A 24,573-nucleotide genomic window follows, 5' to 3' on the forward strand; every position below is an offset into this window, starting at 1 on the left:
AAACCTAAGAGAATCAAATGAAAAACTGCTACAAAGAAGAGGTAATTCACAGGTGATTGGAGGCAGTGTGTTCCCTGAAAACACTTTGAACCTTCTTTCTAAAAATTTTTTAATGTGAATGTGTAGGACAGAGAGTCAAGGGCAGCTGTTTTCCTGCCCTGCCTATCTGGAGCCGACTCTCAGGAATTCTTTATGCTTTCCCTATGGATGCCAGTTTTGCTTGAATACGGGTGAACTCTGAAGTCTCCTAGCTTTGCCTCATTATCCTCACAAATATCTCCTAAAGAGGGATCTTCAGACACCATGCACCACAGCGCTTAGCACTACCTGATCAGGAGACAGAGAGGGAATTCCAGAGAATTTTCAGACCTTGGAGAATCATGGTGCAGTGTGCAACAACCCAAGAGGCAGAAGGTGAAGCTGTAGTCCAGTGAAGAGAGTTGGTCTCTAAGCTGGGCATGGTGGGAGAGATTAAAAAAGGAGCAGTGCAGGGGTATGTCTTCAAGACCCCCCAAACTGAGACACAGATGCTTAAGGAAGTGAGGGAAAATGAGCAACCCACACGGCCACCTGGGAGCAGCTGTGGGCATCTCTAGTGGAGAGGCTGGCATGGGGACCCCTGGTATCCAGCTGGCATGTGAACCCATAAATGCTAATCTTGCATTTCTCCCTCTCCCCTGCCAAGGGGTGAATTAGGGAACTGCGTCCCAAGGAGTTCCAAAGCCAGGCGCTGCAATAACCTACAGGGCCTCAGACACTTGGGTACTACCAGAACTTCCAAACTCCACTCACAAGTGAGCATCACTGCCTTGAACCAGGGTAGTGCACACTGCAGGATATTCATTGGAGCAATTGGAATTCAACTTGGGGACTGAGGGCCTTTCACAAACGACTCTTGCCCTACTCTACTCCATGTGCTCACTTGTGCTTCAATTATTATTATATTCTCCAAAGTATTTTTATGTTCCATTTCTCTTCTCTCCCATAAAATCATTTAAACTTAGCAAAATGCATTGCTCCTGTTGCTGCTTGCCAACTTTTCCAACCAGATAAGCTCGGATCAGGTCCTTCCTGCACGTTACGTCGTTTAATCAGCACCACGGCCAGCAGCCACCAGCGAGGGTAAACGTGCTTTTTGTGGAGGTTGTAATTCAAGCTTCAACAACTAAAACAAGCCATTCAGCCACCATTTTATCCACCCATAATCAACTAAACTATTCGACATGAATCCATTTCTTTTGATGAACCAAGTACATGGGACTCACATGACAGAATCAAGAAGAGGAGGTGAGAGACAATTGATAACGGATCTCCACTTTCATTTTAAAGAATTACTTCTCTTTGACACTCCTTGGATTGATCAAATCCCCCAAGACAAAATTCATGGTCTGACAGGGCTTATCTGTACCTCTCGTACCTTAAATTTCCACCCCAAGGCAGCCCTGAAAATGCTAGAAAATAAATCTAGGTCTCATTCTATCACTATAATTAAATTGTCAAATATATCGTGAAATTTCATTGTCTCAAACATTCTTGTATTTTTTTCTGAGAAGTTGCTAGAGCATTTCAAAGTGATTAGATGCCCTGCATTGTGTTATTTATTATTTGTTTATGTATTTATTCCTTTTAAAAAATAAATTTGTTAGTTTTTGTTCACTTGCCCTACCAATACTCTCTCTGGTATACAATTGCCCTGCCATTTAGAAGAGAAGGGAGTGTATGTGCCAGGCTGAAGGAGAGAAAAGGGGAGAAAAGAGAAAAGGACTGTGAAATGCATTTAGATTTGTTTTAGGATTTAGTCCCACTGGGCATTTTTCTATTTTTACATCTTCTCCACCCTTAGCCTCATTCCTTTCACATTATAATGCCTTTAGAATAGGTCAAGCATAGATTGCTAAAATAGGAAATATATATAATCAATCAATAGCTTGGTATTACACAAAATAGAAAGTGGCACAGTCTTCTTTCTTTTCCTTGTGGAAACAATATCCAGCATTTCTCCAAAGACAAAAGAGGAGGAGCAGAGCTCCAAATCCCTGACAATTAGTCTCTTCTACAACCAGAAACTGGGCAGCTGGCAACCTGCTGTTTTTCCTTTGAGCTTCCGAGATTAGATCCTAAATGCAATTTAATTCCAGACTCCAATATACACTTCCTGAGTTATCCCTACAAAGAATCAGTTGTATAACAAATCCATATTACTATTGATAACAGGCTCGCTGGGGAGGGCAGTCTGCACTATCAAAAGCAATCTAAAAATAGCAAATTGAATCATTACTTAACGATATTAAAGAAGCCACAGTGTAAAGGAATTCTATACAATTTCTCTAAAATATGAGTAAGCCTGTTAGAAAATCAATAAGCACTCCTTAGCTTATCTTCTGTAATAAATATGGATTCCCATATAACTGGCTTGCTTAAGTAAATCTATATTCAAATTTCCCCTCTCCCAAGGGAAAGTGAAAGATATATGAAATGAAAATTCAGAATGTGCTATGAATACCAGAGAAATAAAAATGTAAGAAAAGCGAGCACCTCTAAAGTGAATCATAGGGGAAAGTGGATTTGGCTCAACTGATAGAGCATCCGCTAGGGTTTTGTTGCTATAGGACATGGGAAGTCCAGGGTTCACATCTAGGGCCTCCTGACCCATGTGGTGAGCTGGCCCATGTGCAGTGCTGATGTGTGCAAGGAGTGCCGTGCCATGCAGGGGTTCCCTGCATAGGGGAGCCCCATGTGCAAGGAGTGTGCCCCGTAAGGAGAGCCATGAAGTGGGTCCTTTTGCTATGGGACATTATTGGGGAAACCGGAGGAACATGAATGAGGTCTGAGCAACAGGTGGACATCACCTAGCAAGGTGGACCTCCAGATTTTGGTAGTTGCATTATGGCTTTGTAGGAAATACACACTAGAGCATTTGAGGGCTGGAGGAAATGGGCCTCAGAGGGCAACTCATCCTTAAATCATGTGGGAAAAAAATAATTCTCTGTACTCTGTTTGCCACTTTGAGCAGATCTGTGATTGTTTCAAAAGAAAAGTTTAAAAATGTGTTGTAGGTATTATACTTGAAAGGAAGCTGAGCATGCATTAGGAAACATCATCAGTAATTTTTGGTTAGTGATTCTGTTTCTCAACTGGTTGTAAATCAAAGCCTGAGAATGAATCCCACTTCAGTGCAAATGCTGGTGAAATTAATTTCCTGAGAACAATAAAGTCTGTTATGCCGCATAGAAGGGGAATAGGGCTATCAAGTAAGTATATTGCTATCAACGGATTGCCACTTCGCAAAGAAAGGAAAAGAAACAAATGTTCTTAATATGAATCTGGGCTAAACCAAATGTGGTCTTTCTTTGGTGGTTTAGAAGGCAAGGTGGTCCTGACCATCTTGACTGCAACCTCTTTCTTTCAGACCAATATCCTTTATTTAAAACAGTTTTCCTTTAAATAATTACAGCACTATAATATAGCCATCTAATTTACATGAAAGAAATTCAATAAGTGTTTTTCCTGCATCACGAGCCAGTGCTATTTTCAGCTATATTTCCAGCAGTGGTCAAAGACACTTACAGCTCTTTTCTTTATTACTTGATGTCTGCCAGAACCCTTCCACTTTTATATTTGTTAGCATATTTTGCCTCTCTGAGCTCTTCAAATCACTGTGAAATTGTTTTTGAAGGGATGGTAAACTGACTCCAAGCTCTGTTCCTTTAAATGTTTTTCTTTTATGAAATACTATGAAATGGAGAATTTTTATTCCATACCTGGCTGCCCATTGAAAAGAAGCATTTTTCTTTGTAGGCTTTGAAAATGGAGTAAATCAAAATTAAAGATTACCTTTTTTCCAAAACTGTTCTACTAATGCAAGAAAGGAAGTGCTTAAAAATAAACAACTCAATTCATTACCTGATGCCTTAGAATATGCCAGGTTCTTTGCAAAGCACCTCTTTTTCTTTCTTTTTTAACACCATTTGATCCTTCTGGTCAGGTATTATACTTCTCACTGCCCACATGCCCTATATATTTATTCTACATATTTACTCTATTACATCGGCACCAGCAGATAGTTTATTGATGAAGGGGCAGAAGAAATACATACAAAACATTCAGGGATGTGCTCCAGGGTGACCCCAAACCGCGAGCATTCTGCGTCTCGGCTGCCTGCATGGGGAGGCCTTTACGTGGCTACTGTCATGATGGAAATTGAGCAGAGGATGCACTTATTCCAACGGTAAAAACATACCTGATCTGTATGTTGACCACCTACTGTGGCACTTAACTGCTCATTTAAGGGAGGGTGAGGAGGGAAGAGTGGAATTTGTGGGAGAAAGGAGGAATAACCCATAAATCCCTTCAGTGGAGGCTCTGAAGTGCAGAAAAAGAAGGCTAAAAGCAGGGGCAGAACTCGGAGCAAAAAAGATCATTTGTCCCCTTTCCCCTTTAATCAAACCATCACCTTGTGGTGTAAGGCCTAAACTTGAGGCCCAGTATCAGTGCTGCCTTGACGCCTGGGGAAATAGGGGAGCCCTGAAGGGCGGGCTTCCCCTGGTTCAGGGCCCTTGGCTGGACAGCCCTCCTTGTCGAGTGGACCCGGCCCAGGTCCTGCCTGTCCCTGCCACTTGGCACTAACATTCGAACAAGACATTCCAGTCCTCCGGCAGGAACCGGGGGCACCCTGCCCTCCTCCTGCAGAGCCCACCTCCCACAGCCCCCCCAGGTTGACTCTGCTCCTCAGTCGGCCCCATGGAGCCCCAGGAGGCCTGGGGTGACCTCCTCCCACCGGCTGAGAGTCCACGGGACTCACCAACCGCTGTCCATCTCAGCGGTTCAGTGTGGGGTGCCGTGTGTCCAGCCACCCGGGCTCCTGGGACAGGAACCCCTCGCCAGTGGGGTGAAGAAGAGGCAGCTGATGATCTACTGGGCAGCCTCTATGTGGTCTCGGGCAGAGAGGGGCATGCGTGGGGTAACTTCCCGCTGCCTTCCGGAGTGAGCACCCCTTGGCAAGCCCACAGAAGCCGAGGTGAAACGAGAGCCCCTTGGGTCAAGGCAGAGGCCACTGCCTTTGCCTCATAAGCCCAAGTCCTTCCAGCCACTATTCGTGGAAGTGGTGTTACAAGCACCAAGAGACAAGTATTAAGAAAGGGACCCTGAGAAAGCTCTCAAACGAAGAGAGATGACCAAAGACCCAAGGGTAAGCATCCAGTTCTGAAGCAAGTCTGCAAATAAAACACACCATCAAGTGACTCCATCCTGGTCCCTCCATCCCGAGAAGGCCTGGAGGACCTGTGGGCTCTGACACCTGGCCAATAACATGGTTCTCTCAGCCCTGCCCCAGGAAAACGACAGCTGGGTTTGTTGCAGTTGATTCCAGCAGAGCAAAAACATAGTTTTCACAGGTAAAAAATAAACAGATATGAAGAGCTCCAAGTAATTGAGCCCGTTGTTTACTGAAAGGTGTAACAAGAGCTCAACTAGCTTTTTTTGTTGTTGTTTTTATTTATTTTTTTAATGTTGCATTAAAAAAAATGAGGTCCCCATATACTCCCCATGCCCCTCACCCCACTCCTTCCCCCATAACAACAACCTCCTCCATCATCATGAGACATTCATTGCATTTGGTGAATACATCTCTGAGCACCGCTGCACCTCATGGTCAATGGTCCACACCATAGCCCACACTCTCCCACAGTCCACAGCTTTCATCTGATTAGGTAGGATGGCTTCTTTCAAATGCCACTTATTGGCAAAGCTAAATTTGCCACAGGGGTCTTTTATTTTTTTATTTTATATTTTTTCCTTCTTTTTTTTTTAATGTTACATTAAAAAATATGAGGTCCCCATATACCGCCCCCCACCCCTCTCCTCCTACATTAACAACCTCTTTCATCATCATGGCACATTCATTGTATTTGGTGAATACATTTTGGAGCACTGCTGCACCACATGGATAATGGTTTACATTGTAGTTGACACTCTCCCCCAGTCCACCCAGTGGGCCATGGCAGGACGTACAATGTTCAGCATCTTCCCTGCGGTACCACCCAGGACAACTCCAAGCCCTGAAAATGCCCCCACATTACATCTCTTCTTCCCTCTCCCTACCCTCAGCCATGGCCACTTTCTCCACATCAATGCTACAATTTCTTCCATTACTAATCACAATAGTTCCACAGTAGAATATCAGTAAGTCCACTCTAATCCATACTCTATTCCTCCATCCCGTGGACCCTGGGATGATGATGTCCACGCCACCTCCATATTGAGATGGGCTTAGATTCCACATGGATGATGGATGCAATTCTCCTGCTTGCAGTTGTAGGCAAACCCCGGTGTAGTGGTTGACCTTCTTCACCTCCATCTGGTTTATTGGTCTTACCCTGGCCAGCTAACAGGGGTGTTTTAAAGACCTATTTTTTTAAAATGCCAGTAGACCTGTTAGAAGATTAAGAAGTGGAGGATCTTTCTCCTCTATCAGGCTGGCCGCCCATTAGCCTTAATGTCACCCGCACATGGCCAGGCTCCATAGAGCAGGCACACCCTAAGGGGTGCATGGGCCCTCTGCTCCCTCCTGCCCCCTGCAGGAGGAGGGTGGTCATCGCTGGTTGCTAGCTGGCACCTACCTGCCAGACCAGGTGCTCCTTGGCCCCTGGCGTCGTAGACAGGCAGACGCTGAGCATGATGGTGTGGGAGGACGAGGTGAGGATGCTGGCAATGATGGCATCACACATGTTGAACGGCAGCATGGTGTAGGCCATGAAGATGATGAAGAGGAAGAAGGACACCTGTGAGAGGGAGGAAGGACAGGAGAGTGTCAGTGAGAGGGCAGGCGCTGGGCAGCCTCGGCCAACCCACGCGAGGCTCGTCAAATACCTGAACCACACCCCCCCGAGAAACCACTGGAGAAATCACCTGGATCACATAAAGGATTAGCTGGTGTGATAGAGAAAATAATATTTTTCCCCCCAAATTTGGGGATTTCTCGTTTCAGATTTTGAGCTGATGCCCGTCATTTCGGTTAATCCGAGTACTGCAAGGCCACAGCCTCCTGACTGGTCCTAGGATAGTAGCATGTCTACCTGTGCTGGACAAAGCACCTGTCCAACCTGGGCATTATTTACCAAACAATATCGGGAGAGAGGACAGGTGCCGGGGAGAGTTCCTGAAAGTGGATATTTAATAAGCAAAAAGAGAAAGGTTTGGAATGGGAAAGAAAATGGCCTGGAAGGTAAGACAACCAAGCATAGAAGAATATCCTAAAGGCTAAAACGATGATAAATCAAGTGAATCCAGGTACCGAATTCAGGGTCGGGGAAAAAGAGGAAAACAGCATTTGGGAGCATCCGCACACAGCTCTTCACATTAAGAAAAAAAAGAAACTGGGCAAGACCTGGCCTCGCTTTCAAAGCGTGACCCGCATTGCTTTCAGGCAACCCCAAAGGCCAGCAAGGCTGGAAGGAGCGGGGACTTCATGCCAGCTGCTCTGCTGCAAACCAGGACGTGAGTCGGGGAGAAGGCCCCGGGCGAAGGACTCTGTGCCCGATGTGGTCACACAGGGGAAAGCGTGGATGGTGGCGGCTGTGCCTCCCCACCAGTGTATTCTAGGGACTAAACGCTGTCCCCACCTCACTGTTCAACAGAGGTGGCGCATCAGCTGTATCTGTACAACTGTCGCAGCCAAGAGAGCGCGGGAAAGGCTAAGGGGCATGCCCGGACAAAGGCACCAACACCCCGAGCCCGAGGCTGCGCCGTCATTTTCTGCTGGGCAATTCCAACCTCAACCCCCAATCCTTCAACCAAGAGTGGGGTGCGCCTGAGGCGGCGGCGAGGCTGCAGAGGAAGAGGATGGGCAGCCTGGGGGCTCTAGGGGCCTGGCCACCCAGGGGAAGGTGGCGCAGCTTCTCAGGGTGCATGTCCTGGAGGAGGGCACCTGCCGGTCCAAGGCTGAGGGGTGCGCTGCGCCCGCTCAGAAGTGCCGCCAGCTCAGCTGTCTCACACCAGCGAGGGAGAAACCCAGTGTGAGCGGGAGAAAGGCCAGGACCCTCCAAGGCCAAGCTCCTTTGTGCCTGTCCCCCTCGCACATGCAGAAGGCCCGTGGCCCCAAGTGGAGGCAGATGCATTCCCATGGCCATACATTTTGCCTGGCAAATGTTCTTTAGCCCATTTTCTTCTTTATAAAAGACTAGGAAGCTTTTTTTCAGTAAAGTAGGATTATTTAACATGACCTCATTTTACTTGTTCCATGCCATATATGGAATTTGAAACCAAGGCAGGACAATTATCCTCACAGAGTTTACATGCCAAAATGTGAAGTGGAGACAGGTAGAAACAGGGCTTCTCTTTTGAAGGTTTTTTTCAGCCAAACCCCAAATGCTAAATCTTACACTTACCCTAACTCTCAATCTAAACTTATGCCTAGTTCTAACCCTTATGCTAACTTTAAAGCTAACCCTAAATCTTACTGTAAACCTGACCCTAAGGCTTACGTGTTCCTAGAAGAACCTTAAACATTACTCTAAATTGAAAAGCTGCACTTGTCTTAGCCCCATGCTAACCTCATTCTAACCTCACCCTAACCCTAATTCTAACATTTACAATAATCCAAACCAAGAGTCACTGTATCCTAACCCTAAACCTATCCCAACCCTAACATGAACCCTGCCCCCAAACTTACATTTATTCTACTCTTAAAGCAAACCCAACCTTAATACTAAAAGTAATCCTAAACCTAGAGTTTTCAGTTTCCTCTGTCCTAACCATAATTCTCATCTTATTCCTAAAACTAACTCAAACCTTACACCTATCCTTAATCTAATTTTAAACAAAACCTTAACCTTAATTCCAAATTTAACTACCCTTAACTTTACATAAACCCTATTCCTAAATCAAACCCAACTTATACTAGCCCTGTTTTTTTTTTAAAGCTTTATTTATTTCCCCTCCCCCCAACCCACCCCGGTTGTCTGTTTTCTGTGTCTATTTGCTGCGTCTTCTTTGTCCGCTTCTGTTGTTGTCAGCAGTATGGGTATCTGTGTTTCTTTTTGTTGCATCATCTTGTTGTGTCAGCTCTCTGTGTGTGCGGCGCCATTCCTGGGCAGGCTGCACTTTCTTTCGCACCGGGCGCCTCTCTTTATGGGTGTACTCCTTGCGCGTGGGGCTCCCCTACTCGGGGGACACCCCTGCAAGGCACAGCACTCCTTGCACGCATCAGCACTGCGCATGGGCCAGCTCCACACGGGTCAAGGAGGCCCGGGGTTTGAACTGCGGACCTCCCATGTGGTAGACGGACACCCTAATCGCTGAGCCAAGTCCGCCACTCTATACTAATTCTGTTAGGGTAACCTTAACATATAACCTTATAATATTAAATCTAAATGTAATCTTCTCCCAGTCTTATCCCCATTTTAAACCAAATGTCTTTATTTTATCCTCACTCTAATCATAACCTCTAAACGAATTTTAACCCTGCTTTAACCATTATTATAATCCTAAACTTCTCAACCACACAATGCTACTAATAAATTTATTCCAATCTAATTCTAACAATAACCCTAAACTGAACCCTTCCACGTACACTAACTCTAAATCTAAACCTAATCCTAACGCTAGAGCAAACTTTAATCCTTCATTTCAGTCTAAATCTAGCATGTACCCTAATCCTAACCCTGATACCCTCATCCTAATCCTAGGTATAAAGTGGCCTTGACACTAAACCTGGCCCTTACCTAACTCTACCCCTAACCTTTAGCCAGCCCCTTGCTCACAAAGTGACACTAACCCTCAACTGAACCCAACCCTAAAGCTAGCTCAGACTCTCCAGTTTTCTTCTTTGGGATTCTCCTGTGGGAGGCACTGATCCCACAGGCAGGCTGGGGTATCACCCTCACTCCACCTTTCTCAGGATGGAAGATGCAGGAATTCTGGAACCCACAATGGCCTTCTAAAGCCTCTTCTGAGAAACATCAGCATTTCCTGGTGCCTGGGGCCCACCTCCCTGCCCAGCCCTCCTCATGCTTCAGCTTGCTTTGTCTTCATGGTAGCACTGAGAGCATTTATAAGCTCCACTCCATTTTTCACAAGGGGTGTCTCTGGCCCAGAGAGATGGGAAACTTGCCTAACATCTCCCAGCTCCTGTGTTTGAACCCTGGAGTCTAAGGCTGCTGCCTGTTCTTGCGAATATTTTACCCCATTTCCCCCTCTAGTAGACATGAATAATTAATTAGGAGAGAGGGAGGCCGGAACTTTAAAAAGAAGACATAACAAAACCCTTATAACAAAACCATCTCTTTGACCCTAAAACAGAAAGGCCAGTGTGTGCTGTTTGCTGGTGACATAACAACTGTTTAAAGCATCTAGTAGAATACCTCAGATAAGGAATTTCTTCAGTAAGTGGGACTTATTTTTAATATTTCATTTCAAAAATTGCTCATATTTCAAGCACAGGCTCAGATTTCACTCACTTGTAAATATTTAACTTCTACTTTACATTTACAGGATGGTTTTTAACAAATAATAATCTACAGAGAACAACGATGAATCAGAGAAAATAATTACACTAAATACTTGCAAACTAGGCGATGAAACAGACAACTTTAAATAAAATACTGAAGAACATACAGAATCTGTTAAGCAGGGTTTCTCCATCGCAGGGCAGCTGACATTTGAGCCAGCTCAATCTTTGTCATGGGGTGGGGGGGCATCCTATGTATTATGGGATGGATAGCAGCATCCTGGCCTCTACCAACTAGATGCCAAGGCCTCCCCTCCTTCCTGGTTGGGAAAATCAAAAATGTCTTTGGGCATTGTTACATGTCTTCCAAGGGCCAGTGCCATCCCCAGTGGAGAATCACCAAGCTGTAGGAAAGATTTCTTTTAGAAATGAGAAAAACAGCTGGTGCTTGGTCATGGATCATTAGGAAAATCCATATAATTTGGGAATTCTAAAATCTACCAAATCTACAGTAAGTGTTTAAAAATAAGGCATTGTTATTTGGAAACAGCATTTATGCAAAAAAAAAAATCCTTACATCCTAGACTGGGAATTAAATGAATATTTTTTGAAGTTCTAACATTCTTTCAAGTGTGATTGAAACCTCTGTGAACATTTTGAGTTTTGAAGCAGAAGCACGTGGAAAGCTACTTCTCTTCCTAGACCCAGTTCAAACACAAATTCTGACAATTCCTCCCCCGAAAGGCTCCAGCCACTTTCCATTCCGCTGGGCAGTAAAAGCCACGGTTCTTACAAGGACCCCGGCCGCAACCTGACCTCCTGTGAGTCCCCGACCTCAACCCACCAGGTGGCTCCTGCGTTTATTCTGTGTTCCTCCAGTTTATCAGCATCTACTCCCTGAAGAATGTCACAAAACGTTCCCCTACCTCCAGGTCTTACTGGCCATGACACTGAAGACAGATTACATTGATTTTTTTTTAAAAAGATTTATTTTTATTTATTTCTCTCCCTGTCCCCCCTGTTGTCTGCTCTGTGTCCATTTGCTGTATGTTCTTCTGTGTCTGCTTGCATTCTTGTCAGTGGCACTGGGAAACTGCGTCTCTTTTTTGTCGCATCATCTTGCTGCATCAGCTCTGTGTGTGCGGTGCCACTCCTGGGAGGACTGCGGTTTTTTGCATGTGGCGGCTCTCCTTGCAGGGTGCACTCCTTGTGCGTGGGGCTCCCCTATGCAGGGGCACCCCTGTGTGGCACAGCACTCCTTGTGCATGGCAGCACTGCGTGGGCCAGCTCACCACATGGGTCAGGAGGCCCTGGGTTTGAACTCTGGACCCTCCATATAGTAGGCGAACACTCTATCAGTTAAGCCATGTCCACTTCCCAGATACGTTGATTTTTAAATGATCAGTTCTCTCCTGCGTGAGTCAATTACACTTACAAACTCCACTGAGCAGATGTTTATCTGATGCCTGGTGGCAGGCAACACAGACGCTGGATTCACAGGAAACAGCCCCTGCTCTGAGGGTCTCCTACTTGGTGTGTCTCCAGGAGGCCTTGGGTCCTAGAAAAAGGGATCGTCCAGGCCTGAAGGCTTGGAGCCTGTCTTAACTGATGGAAGGAGGGATGGCCAGGCTTAGGAGGTTTAGCCCACAGGCCAGGATTTCCGGGGCCCCTCTCTGCCACTGGGGCCATGGAGGGTTGTCCCACCAGGTCTCCCCCTCAGCTCTCTCTCCACACAGCACTCAGCTGACGGGAAATCGGCTCACGCTGCCTACCCAGCAGTGCGCACTCTTGAAGGAGGGCTCTCGATGAGGTTGATAGAATCAAACTCAGGAGGCAGAAAGGAAGCATGGCACTTTCTCCAAAAGGAAGCTCTTCTGAATAGAAAACTCATTTATTCCCCAAAGGCAGGCAGGCAATCCTGCAGGACTACCAAGGGCACTTCCCGAGATGACCAGTCACAGGGTGTTCGTAAGTCCCCAAGTGGGCTGTGGCAGAGGCAGCATCGGAATTGTGCAATAGAATAAGGACGGCCCTGGGAAGGACCCGAGAGACCGTTTGACCCCCTCTTAAGAGGGGAGCTAGAGGAAGCCCGGGACACGCAGAAGTAGATGTGGCTTCACCTGCCCCCTGCCTGCTTCACGCCGAGACCAAGCCCCAGCTCAGAGCTCAAGAGCTTCTGCCTACTTAGCCTCTTGAGAATCCAAGTCAGGGACTGCAGGCCAGGGTCCACAGTATCAAGGGTATTTACAGCTCTTGAAGCTCAAATAATTTCACAGAATGATTTCTTTTCCCTGTTTAACAGGAAATTACTCTGAATGTGAAGAGTTGAGGGCCAGCCCAAGCAAGGGGCGAACACGGAATCAGAAACGGGTCCTGACTGGCCTTCACAGCATGAATTGATTGTGGTGACACTCCTATTTCAGATTCCTGGAGAAAAGTCCATGCCATTTCACAGAGTGTGGTTCATACTTCTTTCAGAGGCCATTGGCAAGCAAAAGTTTCCAGGAGGAACTTAAAAAATAGAGCTCCTGACTTTTTCTTTCTAAGGATGCCTCAAAACTAACACCTTACTAAAGTTTTTGCTGTTTATTCTGTTTTCTTCTAGAATGTTTAAGCCAGCATAAACAGCAAGATAATCAGGGTTAGTTATGTCAAAGGCAATGGTTCTGTTGAGAAACATGCTGTCAGAAAAATATTTTCTATTTTGTTGTGCTAATAGCATTAAGTGATATAACATCCCAGTGAACATAATGTAAGTATTTTATAGCCAGTAGTGAAAAAGAGCTACTCAAATTACTTTTCTCCAAATATCTGAGAAATTATAAATGTCATAGTATTTAAAGTTCTACTTGATTCTCAGACACACAGACTTCACTAAAACCTGTTAGAATTATACCTCCGTAATCATCAGGGTCCAGTTCTTAAAACAATTTTGTGTTTCTAAAAGTCATGTTTTTAAAATATAACTAGAAGTGCACCAAATGTTTGTAAAAATTCTGAGCATTCTGAGGAAAAGATAGAATTCTTGAACATATTTATCTACATGAGCATTCTGAAAGGTAAGTTCTAAACCCAAAACGAAAACATCCTCATAGATGCTATTTCCATCTCAAAGTACATGATAATATTTAGAATATTTAAACCCTTTTAGTAATTAGAAACATTTTAAACTTTCTGGAAATAGTCAGAAAGCTACCTGGTCAGAAATGTGCTTTATCTTTCTAAGAAACAAAATAGGCAAAATGATACTTACTTCTTCACCTAGATTAGTATTTCCTTATCTTTTTCCTTGATCATACTTCATATTTGGATCGCTTTGGGTCTCTTTTACATTTTTGAGTACAAATACCACAAACTGTGTAAAATAGTCTTTTCTTCAGTTGCAGGAACCTTGGCCTTCCCTGTGCTGAGCATCAAACCACCAGTAGGTGTTCTGGCTTCTCTGAGTGTCTCTTAAAGATTATCTTCTCTCTCAAGCTTAAATTTCTTCCATTTCTCCTGTTTTCTTCCTCAGATCCTTCCAGGGGAGGAAGTTACACAGGCGTGTGTGCACATGTACATACACATAATCCACAGATTCCATCCCACTGAACTGCCACCAAACCCCACCTCTTGTACTCAGTTGAGAAGCCACCTCTTTCCAGGTCAAAGATAAAGTTTTACCCACAAGAATAAAACCAAGGGAATGGATTTCCTCCAAAAAAGAGCTCTGGATCTCAGACCCAGGAAGAATTCCACAATTCAGGTCACAGATGCTTCTGGAGCTTTCTCTTTTCAGTGGCTCAGGATTCCCCCAGGCTTCAGAGGACTCCTCACGGGCTCAGATCTGAGGTCTAATTCCTGATTTCATTCCCATAAGCCACAGTGTATTACACAGACTGCATTAAACAGAGACCCTGAATTGTCACAGCAGGCCTGGCATATGTGGGTACAAGTCTTGTCCTGGATATTTGAGTTCTCATTCTCCATAATCAAATAAACCACCTCTCTCCTGGTCCTCCCCATCTCGTGCAATGAAAATTTATCCTCGGTAGTTATCCTTAATAGTTTTCTCTTTCACCTTCTCTCCATCCCTGAAAGACAACCTGAACCTACACACTGCTTTCCATTTATGGCCACAATCCCAGTAAATTGCATAACCATCCCTGAATTCCTGCAACAACATCCCAGCTGGACTCTCTGCTTCCATCATTGTCCCCTAGAATCAACTTTCCATGCAGAAGTCAAAGTGATCTTTAAAAACCTAAATCCAATCGTGTCACTCCCCCTCCATTTGTGTCCCTCCACTGGCTTTCCAAGTCCTTGCCATGCCTCAAGTGTCCCCCTTAGCTGGATCTGGACTCCTCTCCATCTCCCACCCTCCCTATTCCCATCTCCCATTGTCCATAGTCTCACCATCCTGTCCTTCTTGCTCTTCCCTTGACAGCCTCAAGGCCTTCGCACAGGCCCCCAAATGTTCTTCTCCCCAAACGTTCTTCCCCAGATCTCCCCTTGGTTGGCTTCTTCTCATGGTTCAGTCCTCACGATTCAAATGTCACTTCCACAAAGAATGCTCCTGCTGATCCCCTTATGTGAAATATCACCTCCTTCATTCTTCATAGCGCTATTGGGATTAGACTGTCTATTTCTACTTTTATTACTCATGTTGTCTCTCCCCATAGAAACATATGCTCCATGGGAGCAAAGACCTGCCTGGATGGTTTCCTACATCTGAGAATAGCATCTAGCACATAAAAGCCTCAACAAACATTTGCTAGAGAAAAGAATGAATGGAACATTCAGGTGCAATTACAGGTGGAAGATGATGGGCAAGGAAACCCGAGGAAGTGGAAGGATTTGATACATATTCTTAGTGATGTGTACCTCAAACCACGTGAGCATGCCTCTCCTGACATTCACTGATTCCCCACCACCTCATGGCAGCACCTTAAATCACTGTCATTTTCATCTCTCTCCTCAATGACAAAAATAACTCAGTAAGCAGGGTACCCCAAGTTCATGGCCTCCATTAAAGATGCACTTAACCTGTTAGTCATTAAAAGCATTTAAAAAAAAGTATTGAAAATTAAACAAGCTTCTTAACATTGATTGTGTGTCCTGTGCACTCTAAACTATGAATGTGGGATACCTTGGTTCTGGCTATAAAGCACTGTCCTCCCAGCTTTTCCTGGGTCCATTACTTATACCTTCAGGGAGCAGGAGGTCCAGCATTCTTAGCACCTTCCATTATTCCTTGGACGAATAATGACCCTGAATTGTCCTAGCTTTGTAGAGCTCCAGATCTTTGTGATACCAAGTGTGATCCTTGAACCTGAAGCAACAATCTCACCTGGGAGCTTGCTAGAAATGTACACTCTTGGAGTCAGCATTAAAATAAACCTCATGCTATTAAATAACCTACTGAAGAAGTAATCACAAGGGAAGTTAGAAAAATACATTGAACTTACTGAAAATGAAAACAAAATGTATTAAAATTTGAGAGAGGCAACTAAAGCCATGCTTAAAGGGAAATGTGTAGCATTAAATGTATATGTTATATTGAATTATATCATATCATATTATATTACACTACCATCCTCTCCATGGGAATTTCCAATACATCAACCAGATAAAAATGGGACAAGGATAACACTGTATTCACCTCTATCTCCAGTTCTTTTCTAAGAGCTTCTGCTAAATGAATATTGGATAAATCCATGAAATCAGTAGAATGTGAAGAACAATGTTTACATCTTTTGACTTGGCTACAGGCTTCTATTTCCTGAACTTCCAGACCCAACTGACTTCAAAATACGTAAAAATTTCTTACAAAAACATTTCTTTTCATCTTTATTTCTATATAATATGCTAAAAGGACCAGAAAAATGATTCCTGATGATATGAGTTCTCTCTGGGCTGTTTCACATACATCTTTCAATGTGGTCATTGTCCCATTCTGCTACCTCCATTTTAATGATACAAAATCCTTGTTCAGAGGAGCTACCTATATTGTCCATTTGAGCCATCAAACAGTATTTCTATGTGAATATCTGAAAATTTTAAGCAGAACCTCATCTTTCTTTCTGTGAAAAACTTACTTAGAAATACTTGGAAATTAACTTTATTTCATTTCCAAAAATTCTTTATGACAAAAATTCAACATAAAAACCCAGAGACACCTTGAAGACTCATGATAATAAAGAGTTTTACCTATACAGCTATAGGAATATTAAGCCTAGAATATTTCTGAATATAAACTAAATATTTATAGACTGAAATTTTTTCTTTAAATATATTATTAAGCAATACAATACATACTATTTTCTTGATGGAAAACCTGGCCTCCAAAAGAGAAATGATGAAAACATGACTCACTAGGTAGTTTTCATTCTTCTTCTGAAAATGTATTCAGAGCTAGAGACATTGATGATGGAGTTAGAGGTAAAACAATAACTTTCACTATGTCTTTTTTATTTGAAATAAGTGGGAGGTATATCATGCATTTTTAAAAGCTTGAAAAAGAGAGTAGTAGGAAGTAAAAAAAAAATCTGACATAGCAGAGAAACAAAGACAGGTGGCTGTCTTGTAGAGCCCTCCTTCCATTCTTTTCCCTCCCCCTGCTTCAAGCAGGATGACAACTGATGCGGTTTCCTAACCGCAGTGACTTCCTTTCCTCCTAAGTCCTTGTTTGGCTGTGGATGTCCATATACCTATACATGGCATCTCAATCTCATCATTCATCATGCATGCATTCTTTATTTATCAGTATTTATTTTATCTCTGTGCTATTCAGAAAGTGAATCATTTTATTAGCTGTTATGGATAATGCAAAGTCCCCCTTTTCAGAACACTTGAAAATTCTTGGAGTGAAGGGCACTCTGCATACTTGTCTGTTTATTTCCCATACCTCCTTTTTACCCCCTGAATTGAACATAGTGACTGAAGAGTCTATATGCTAGTCTGATTTGTTTAGAATTGAAGTCTGTAAACTTTCCACCAGCAATGAACAAACTGCTCTCTCATGTTTAAACGTGGGGAACCATTTTTATCCTCATTGTTAAAGAATTTGAACTTTGTTAGGCCTACAAAAATAGTACACAAATACGGTATCCACATTATACTTCTGTTTCCTATACTCCTATTCAGAGTTTTCAGGACTAGTTTTGGAAGGCAATCACTTAGCCAGCATAAAAATGAGAATATACAGCACCCTTGACTATTCTTAAGGCACAGCTTCCCAATTTAGAAGCCTGTGGTAGAATATATTACTCGTCCATGATTTTTTCTTCTTTCATTGATCTTGCCATGGAATTGGGCAGATGGAGTTATACACCTCCCCACCCCAAGGACTTTGGACTTGGCCACGTGACTTTCTCTGAGTTCTGGAATATGGGCAGAAGCAACAATGTTCCAGCTGAGACAGAAGGCTTTAAGAGGACTCAATGTGAGTTTCTTTGGCCACCTTGGAATATTGGCCATTGAACATGATAAAAGCACGGTCTTGGAGGCTGCATGTCTTTCAACTGTGTCCTGGATTGAAAACACATATAGCAAAACTGGACCCAACTCGTAATTATGGAGTCCACGCTACCCAGGTGAGCTGGGTGGGGCTAGCAGAGATCAAAAAAATTCCAACCAACCTACATACTTGCATGAACGATGATTTAAACTGTTATTTCTAGAAGCTACTGAAATGTGTAGATTATTTGATATTCAGCATTATCAGAGAAGAAATAACTAATACAACAATTAGTATCAGACATTAGGTGCTCCTGCAAAACATACCTAAAATATGGGCCACTGCCTTTGGGACTGGCAAGTAGTCTATTATAGGACTCTGGCAAAATGTTTACCACTGGGAAAATAGTTGGTAAATATGACTACTAAGACAGTCACTTGTCAAAAACGTCAGGTTTCAGGTTTCTGAATAGCATGATAGAGGCTTTAGAAACAACAGAACTGAGGAAACGTGAGCGCTTTCAGAGATAGATGACCTAATATTAACCTTTTGTTTATCTCAAAACATTTTACAAGCAGGATTTATTGACAAGGATTTTCTTATTTTACAATTGGCTAAAAAAAAGGTGCTGAGTGGTTAAATATTTGGTCCAAATTCATAAAACATCATAAGAACAAGTCATGACCTTATGTTGAATCCAAAACATTATTATGGCATAATCCCTGAAGGTCAACAAAGCAACATACGGTCAACATCTTCAGTGCCCAGGGTATTCATTTTATTCAAAATAAAATAATCTTGAGGATCTATTTGCCTTACAAAAAGCAACTGGTTTTAACACCACACAACTATTTTCCTTAAAACATTTTTCTCCTCAAACGCAATGAGGAGAATAGCAAGTTCATTTGGAAGCAATCAAGCAAAGTGATGTTTATTAGAAAGTGTCTGCTTATGTATTATTTCTGGTTACATTGTTAGGAAGAAAATAATGTGCTCCTTGATGTGCTCCTTGATGACTTTAAAAAATTTTTCCAGAATGTAGTAAATAACTTTCTACTTTCTGACCTTACATTTTTACAAAAGTGACCCCATTAAAATCTTTATCTTTTCATCCCTTGAAGATCTGGGGGAAGGTAGTCCTAGCTGCTTGTATTTCCAATATATAATAATACAAAATTTTTATGCATGTGTGCACATGTGTACAATGTTGTGGAGTATGTGTACGTGTGTGTGTGTGCTTAAGCTGGAAATCATTGGCTAAGATGGTATAGTGTTAGGAACACCTACAGATAATGCCATATGTTATCTATATGAACTAGGTTTGTGTTTTTCAGGGTTCACAATCTTATTTTATTTTATATTTTATTTTTCGGCACCCTCTAATTCTTTCTATAAACACTTCATTGAGTTCTTGGCATCAGACTAGGCCAAATCTGTGGTTAATGGGCTGTGCCAGAAGCAAGCACTACCTTTTTTTCTATTCACGTAAAGATAAATATTGCTGTATAAAACCATTCTGAAAAAAAAGAAAATGGGTGTCCTGGAAAATGACTGATTAATGCCATCTTAGAAGTGCTTAAAAAAAAAAAGTAAGGTCCTCATAAAAAAATTAAATGTTCTGTGAAAGGGCTCTTATTTATAGTCACTGTTTTGGTCCTTATGAATATTCATGCCCTTATTCTTTTGAAACATTATATTTATTTAATTTGAAACGCCAGTGCTTCAAATGAGAAAAACTCATGCAAGGAAAATGAGTGAATTATTCATCGAAAAACAAATATTGTTTTGGGACTCTGTTTTATACTTGTGTATTCAACATCTACCCAAGTCAAAATTCAGCTACGCAGCCTGTTTGTTACGATGGGCTCTGCCCACAGAAACATCCACCAAGTTCTATGGACCTTCTTTTCTTTTCCTGTACTCTAAAAGAGGTAAATTCCGATAGGGAGAATGCATATACTTGAGCTGGAGAAACGAATTCTTTTAGCATCCATGTTGGCTCAGTGGGACTTTCCACTCTTGAATCAATACAACAATTTTTGCCACAGTTCTGAAGTCCAGTCCCTCAGAATGATGGTCCCCCACACGCCTTACATTCTCTCGTCTACATGGGCTCAAATGGATTAGTCTTCAGCACAGTTCTGTCCCACCACAACAAATCAATCCAGCAACGGTACAGCTACTTTATTTGGTGCCATTTGTTTTTCACAGAAAGGGTGCAACCCCCCACAAGGTCTACCTACCACATCAACTGTCCTTCTGGCATTTACAGGGGACTCCATGGTTTGCAGAGGACTTGGGCTTTCTAAGCATTATTTCATGCTCTCAAGATGATTCAGTTTGAGGTTTATGCCACGACTTATGACATATAGCCATGTTATTTAAGGAAATGTGATTTCACCACCGGTATAATGAAAACCAATCATAACAAATCACACTTTAACAGGCTTTGCATTACTTTAAAGTCATTTCAAAGATGAGAAAGCATTGCATTTACTTCTGGATGAACAATATTAAGTTTAAAGTAATAACCATACCTACATTCACTATTTTTTTAAAAATTTATTTTTTATTTCTCTCCCCTTACCTCCTCCCCCCATTTGTCTGCTCTCTGTGTCCATTTGCTGTGAGTTCTTCTGTAACTGCTTCTATCCTTATCAGTGGCACAGGAATCTGTGTCTCTTTTTGTTGCGTCATCTTGTTGGGTCAGCTCTCCGTGTGTGTGGTGCCATTCTTGAGCAGGCTGCACTTTCTTTCGTTCTCCTTACGGGGCACAATCCTTGCGCGTGGGGCTCTCCTACATGGGGGACACCCCTGCGTGGCATAGCACTCCTTGCACGCATCAGCACTGTGCGTGGTCCAGCTCCACATGGGACAAAGAGGCCTGGGGTTTGAACCGCAGACCTCCCATGTGGTAGGAGGATGCCCTATCCATTGGGCCGAGTCTGCTTCCCCCTACATTCACTATTAATGTTTAATATTAATAACCAAATGCACATTCCTGTTTGTATAGGCAATATGTTACAGATCGCAATGTTAACCTAAAAAATGGGAGATTTTCACACTCTGGGTATATCTATTCTCAATTCTATTGCTTTGAATATGAAATCAATCCAATAGGTTTTATTTGAAGAAATAATGATTCTAGACACAGCAAATTTTAATTTGAGTTTCTGTTTAGCTTCAATACAGTTGTTCTGCTTTTTTTCTGGTTCACAACTGGTTTTGGCTTTGCCAGTTAAGGAACGGGCACCTTCTTGTAAGAGGTTCTTTTCACACACACCAGAGCACAATGGAGGTGTGTTAGATAAAGAGCATCTGGTCACAAGGTCCTGGGCTGACATTGTTCCCAGGAGCTGCCAAGTGTGCTCTCCATCCCAGAAGCTAAGGGAAAGGAGACAGGCCTTCACGTAAAACCCACCTGCATCTAAGCACAGCCAAACCTCTGCTTACAAGTGCCTTTTGCTGAGATTTTCTGTGGCTGTAACTCCCATGAAGAGTAGACACAGGGTAAGTAAATGTCTACAAGCTGCTGTTTTAAAACACCGTGTTTTCCTTATGCTGTTCTCTCTCATTGAAAACCATCACTGCCTGTTATTGTTTATGTTTTTAAATGATGTTCATTCTTCAAGATTTGTCCCAGAAAGTCTTCATGCCACTGCTGGATTGACCAGGTGTCCATCTGTGTGTACTGAGGCTTACCTCCCTATAGAGAAGCTGTCTTCTGTTCCATTGCAGTCGCTCTGGGACAGGGGCCACATGCCCTGCTTCATAACCATCAGAACGGCTGACATTCACCAGATGCATGTAGCAGGCTCATTTTGGGTGTTAGGGCTATTGATGGATATGGAGAGTAAGTCACATACTTGAAGCTCCTTGCCCCGGTCCTCCCCAACAGCAGGTGGCAGCACCTGGGTTCAAGCCCTGGAACTCTGGTCCCAATGTGCAGCCCCAACTCCTCTCTCCTGCCCCTGCACCCCACCTAAAACCAGCAAGTGATGACTGAATTGACAAGCCTTTGTGCTAAAGGCAGTCTTACTTACAAAGCTCAAAAGTAGCAGTAATCATCAAGAATGAGCAGACGTATATGATCACAGGCTATCGGTTTCTCACTGTCACCTATACTTAGTAAAATTTATGTGTGCTTCTGCCCTAATGTGCTTTCGATACTAATTATTTTATTACATAATTAATTACATACTTCTCAGACACTTTTAAAATCTTGAGAGGAGGTTTTTAAGAACAACGGAAAGCATTTACTACCACGTCACGAATCCAGGAAAAATCAAGGCACAATTATTTGGATAAAGATGGGGTTCCAGTGCGGCAGGTGCCATTTCACATCTTCCTTCACTGAACAGTGTTTCACAATCACCTTCTGCGTGTCCAGCTCTGTGTTCTACACGGGAGACAGCGATGAGCAAAGGAAAACCACCTCCTCATGCTGCAAGCAAAGACCAGGCAAACAGGAAGCTCCGGCAAAGGTGACTGGTGCTTTGAGATTATACCTAGGGAAAGCCACAGGAACCCAGAGAGGAGACAGTGTGTTCCCTGAGAAGAATCTTCCAGGGAGAGGGAAAAATGGGGGCAAAGCCTGAGAATGATGGACATTATGTTGGTCTAGTGGTTTCCAAATACATTGGGTAATTCTAATTGTGTCAATCATTGCATTGGAAAAAGCCAGTTTAGGGAAGTGGATGTGGCTCAAGTGATTGAACTCCTGCCTACCACATCAGAGGTCTGTGATTCAGTTCCCAATAACTCCTAAAGAAGACAGCAAGCTGATGCAATGGGCTGGCGCGGCAAACTGGCACGAGATGATACAATAAGAGACACAAGAAGAAAAACATAATGAGAGACCCAACAAAGCAGGGAGCAGAGGTGGTTCAAATGATTAGGCACCTCCCTCCCACATTGGGGGTCCTGGGTTCAGTTCCCGGTGCCTCCTAAAGAAACAAGGAAGATGAACAGGCACAGCAAGTGCAAACAACAAGGGGATGGAGAGCAATAAATAAATTTTATAAAGCCAGTTTAGAACCAGGGTCATTTACTCTTTTACTGAAAAGCTTCTAAGAAACTGTTAGGAAAACATATGGTTGAATTATTCCAGAGAGTGCTTCTAAAAGGAATCTATAAAACATGAACATTCCAGTGATTACGAGTATATATTTGAACCATCTCTGAATCTGGTTTCCTTTGTGGTGAAGACCCTTTCTCCTGGACCCCATTGCTGGCTTAAGGATATGCGGACTTAAACTGGGTCTGTAATCACATTTAAACACCAGAAAAAGGTGGAGCTTCTCATTTATTCCCCAGCTGGGTTGTGTCCCAAGGTATCGCACGGCTGCACCTTTCCCCCTCGCCAGGGTGGAGCAGCAGCCTCCCCGTGTAGGAGAGGGGCCCTCCGTGTCTGGGAAATCGTTTCCTGAGAAGCCCAGCGGTGAAAACGCTCTGATTTGCGGCAGCCATACTGCTTCCCCACCAGCTGCCCTTCTCCCCCCACTCCTGCCCTGCCGCCCTCCAGTGAGTGGGCCGCTTCTCAGAGCGGCAAGTGGAATCAAAGGAAGCTACACCTGCTGCAGGTAAGTTTTTAACTGTTCCATTAAGTTTGCATTGCACAAGCACAGCAAACATTCTAAGGGAACTAGTCAAGTTCGACATTAGCATGTACCCTCTAGTCACCGATCTTCGTGTAGAAGCAGATAAAAGAATAAGCACCGAATGAAACCACTGCAGTAGGAAATCCAATAAGAGGATGTAAATGTTTATTTTTTTAAAGATTTTTTAAAATGCAGCTAATTCTAAAGAAAAAAAAAAAAAAAAGCTGTTGAGAGTTGTGCTTATGAAGTTGAAGTTTAGGAAATGCTGCACCACTGTCAGATCTCTCGACCAGCTCAGACCACACACAGCAAAAACACACTTCTACTTATGGGCTGAACATTTGCTGAGCACTCTCAAGCAATACTTTGTGCCTCAGATATAGAATCAATTATTTCTTGAAGGATCCTGATTAAGGGGAAAGATATTTAGAAACCTGGAACAGGATGGTCACCATTTTTTTAATCTGCTCATTTTCCTTGCATACAACTAAGAAATACAAATGTAAGAATATATTATAAGCCAAGAGTTCCTGGTGATTCTTCCAATTCAAATACAACACTATAGTTGCATATTTTGCTTGTTCCCAGTATTTTGCTATGACATATAATGCTACAATAAATAATGTCATGTATATATTGCTTCAGATCTGCAGAAGTGAGTGTGAAGAGTGAACCTGCTCCTTAGTGGTTAGGTGACACTGAACGACCTGAACGAGTGGGAGCCTCAGTTCACACTTCTCATTTGATGACAGCATTAGAGCACCATTTCGTGTGCTTGCGGCACACTTGTATCATATCCTGTGACCTGACTGTTAGGATGTTTTGCCCATTTTTCAATCAGGCTAGCCCTCTGTCAGCGAAACATGCTGCAAATAAGTTTGTCCCCAGCTTTGGCAGTGCTTTTGTTTGAGTCCTTGTTTCTCAGCTTGTTTCTTTTTTCTATGTAGCATTTTTAAAATGAGTCCAATGTACCCATCCTTTCCTTACTGTATCTGGAGTCTGGTTTTGGATTCATAGTTAGATGACCTCCTCCAAATGCAGTTATCAAGGAAGTAGCCTTCTTCCAGGTTTTTATGGCCTCAATTTTTATC

At 43.1% G+C, this 24,573-nt stretch overlaps 1 protein-coding gene across 1 annotated transcript in view; it reads right to left on the reverse strand.

Moving 5' to 3' along the window:
• The window catches only part of LOC101415825 (adenylate cyclase type 2-like), a 239,387-nt gene extending 231,638 nt beyond the window's left edge, over positions 1-7,749 (reverse strand). The window contains exons 1-2 of the mRNA XM_058287870.1: positions 7,705-7,749; positions 6,618-6,779 (exon numbers count right to left, since the gene is read on the reverse strand). Coding sequence (XP_058143853.1) covers positions 6,618-6,779; positions 7,705-7,749 — 207 coding nt within the window. The remainder of the gene's footprint in view (positions 1-6,617; positions 6,780-7,704) is intronic.
• Between the last annotated feature and the right edge of the window lie 16,824 nt (positions 7,750-24,573).

This window comes from Dasypus novemcinctus, chromosome 25 (genome assembly GCF_030445035.2).
Source record: "Dasypus novemcinctus isolate mDasNov1 chromosome 25, mDasNov1.1.hap2, whole genome shotgun sequence".
NCBI classification, from domain to species: Eukaryota; Metazoa; Chordata; class Mammalia; order Cingulata; family Dasypodidae; genus Dasypus; species Dasypus novemcinctus.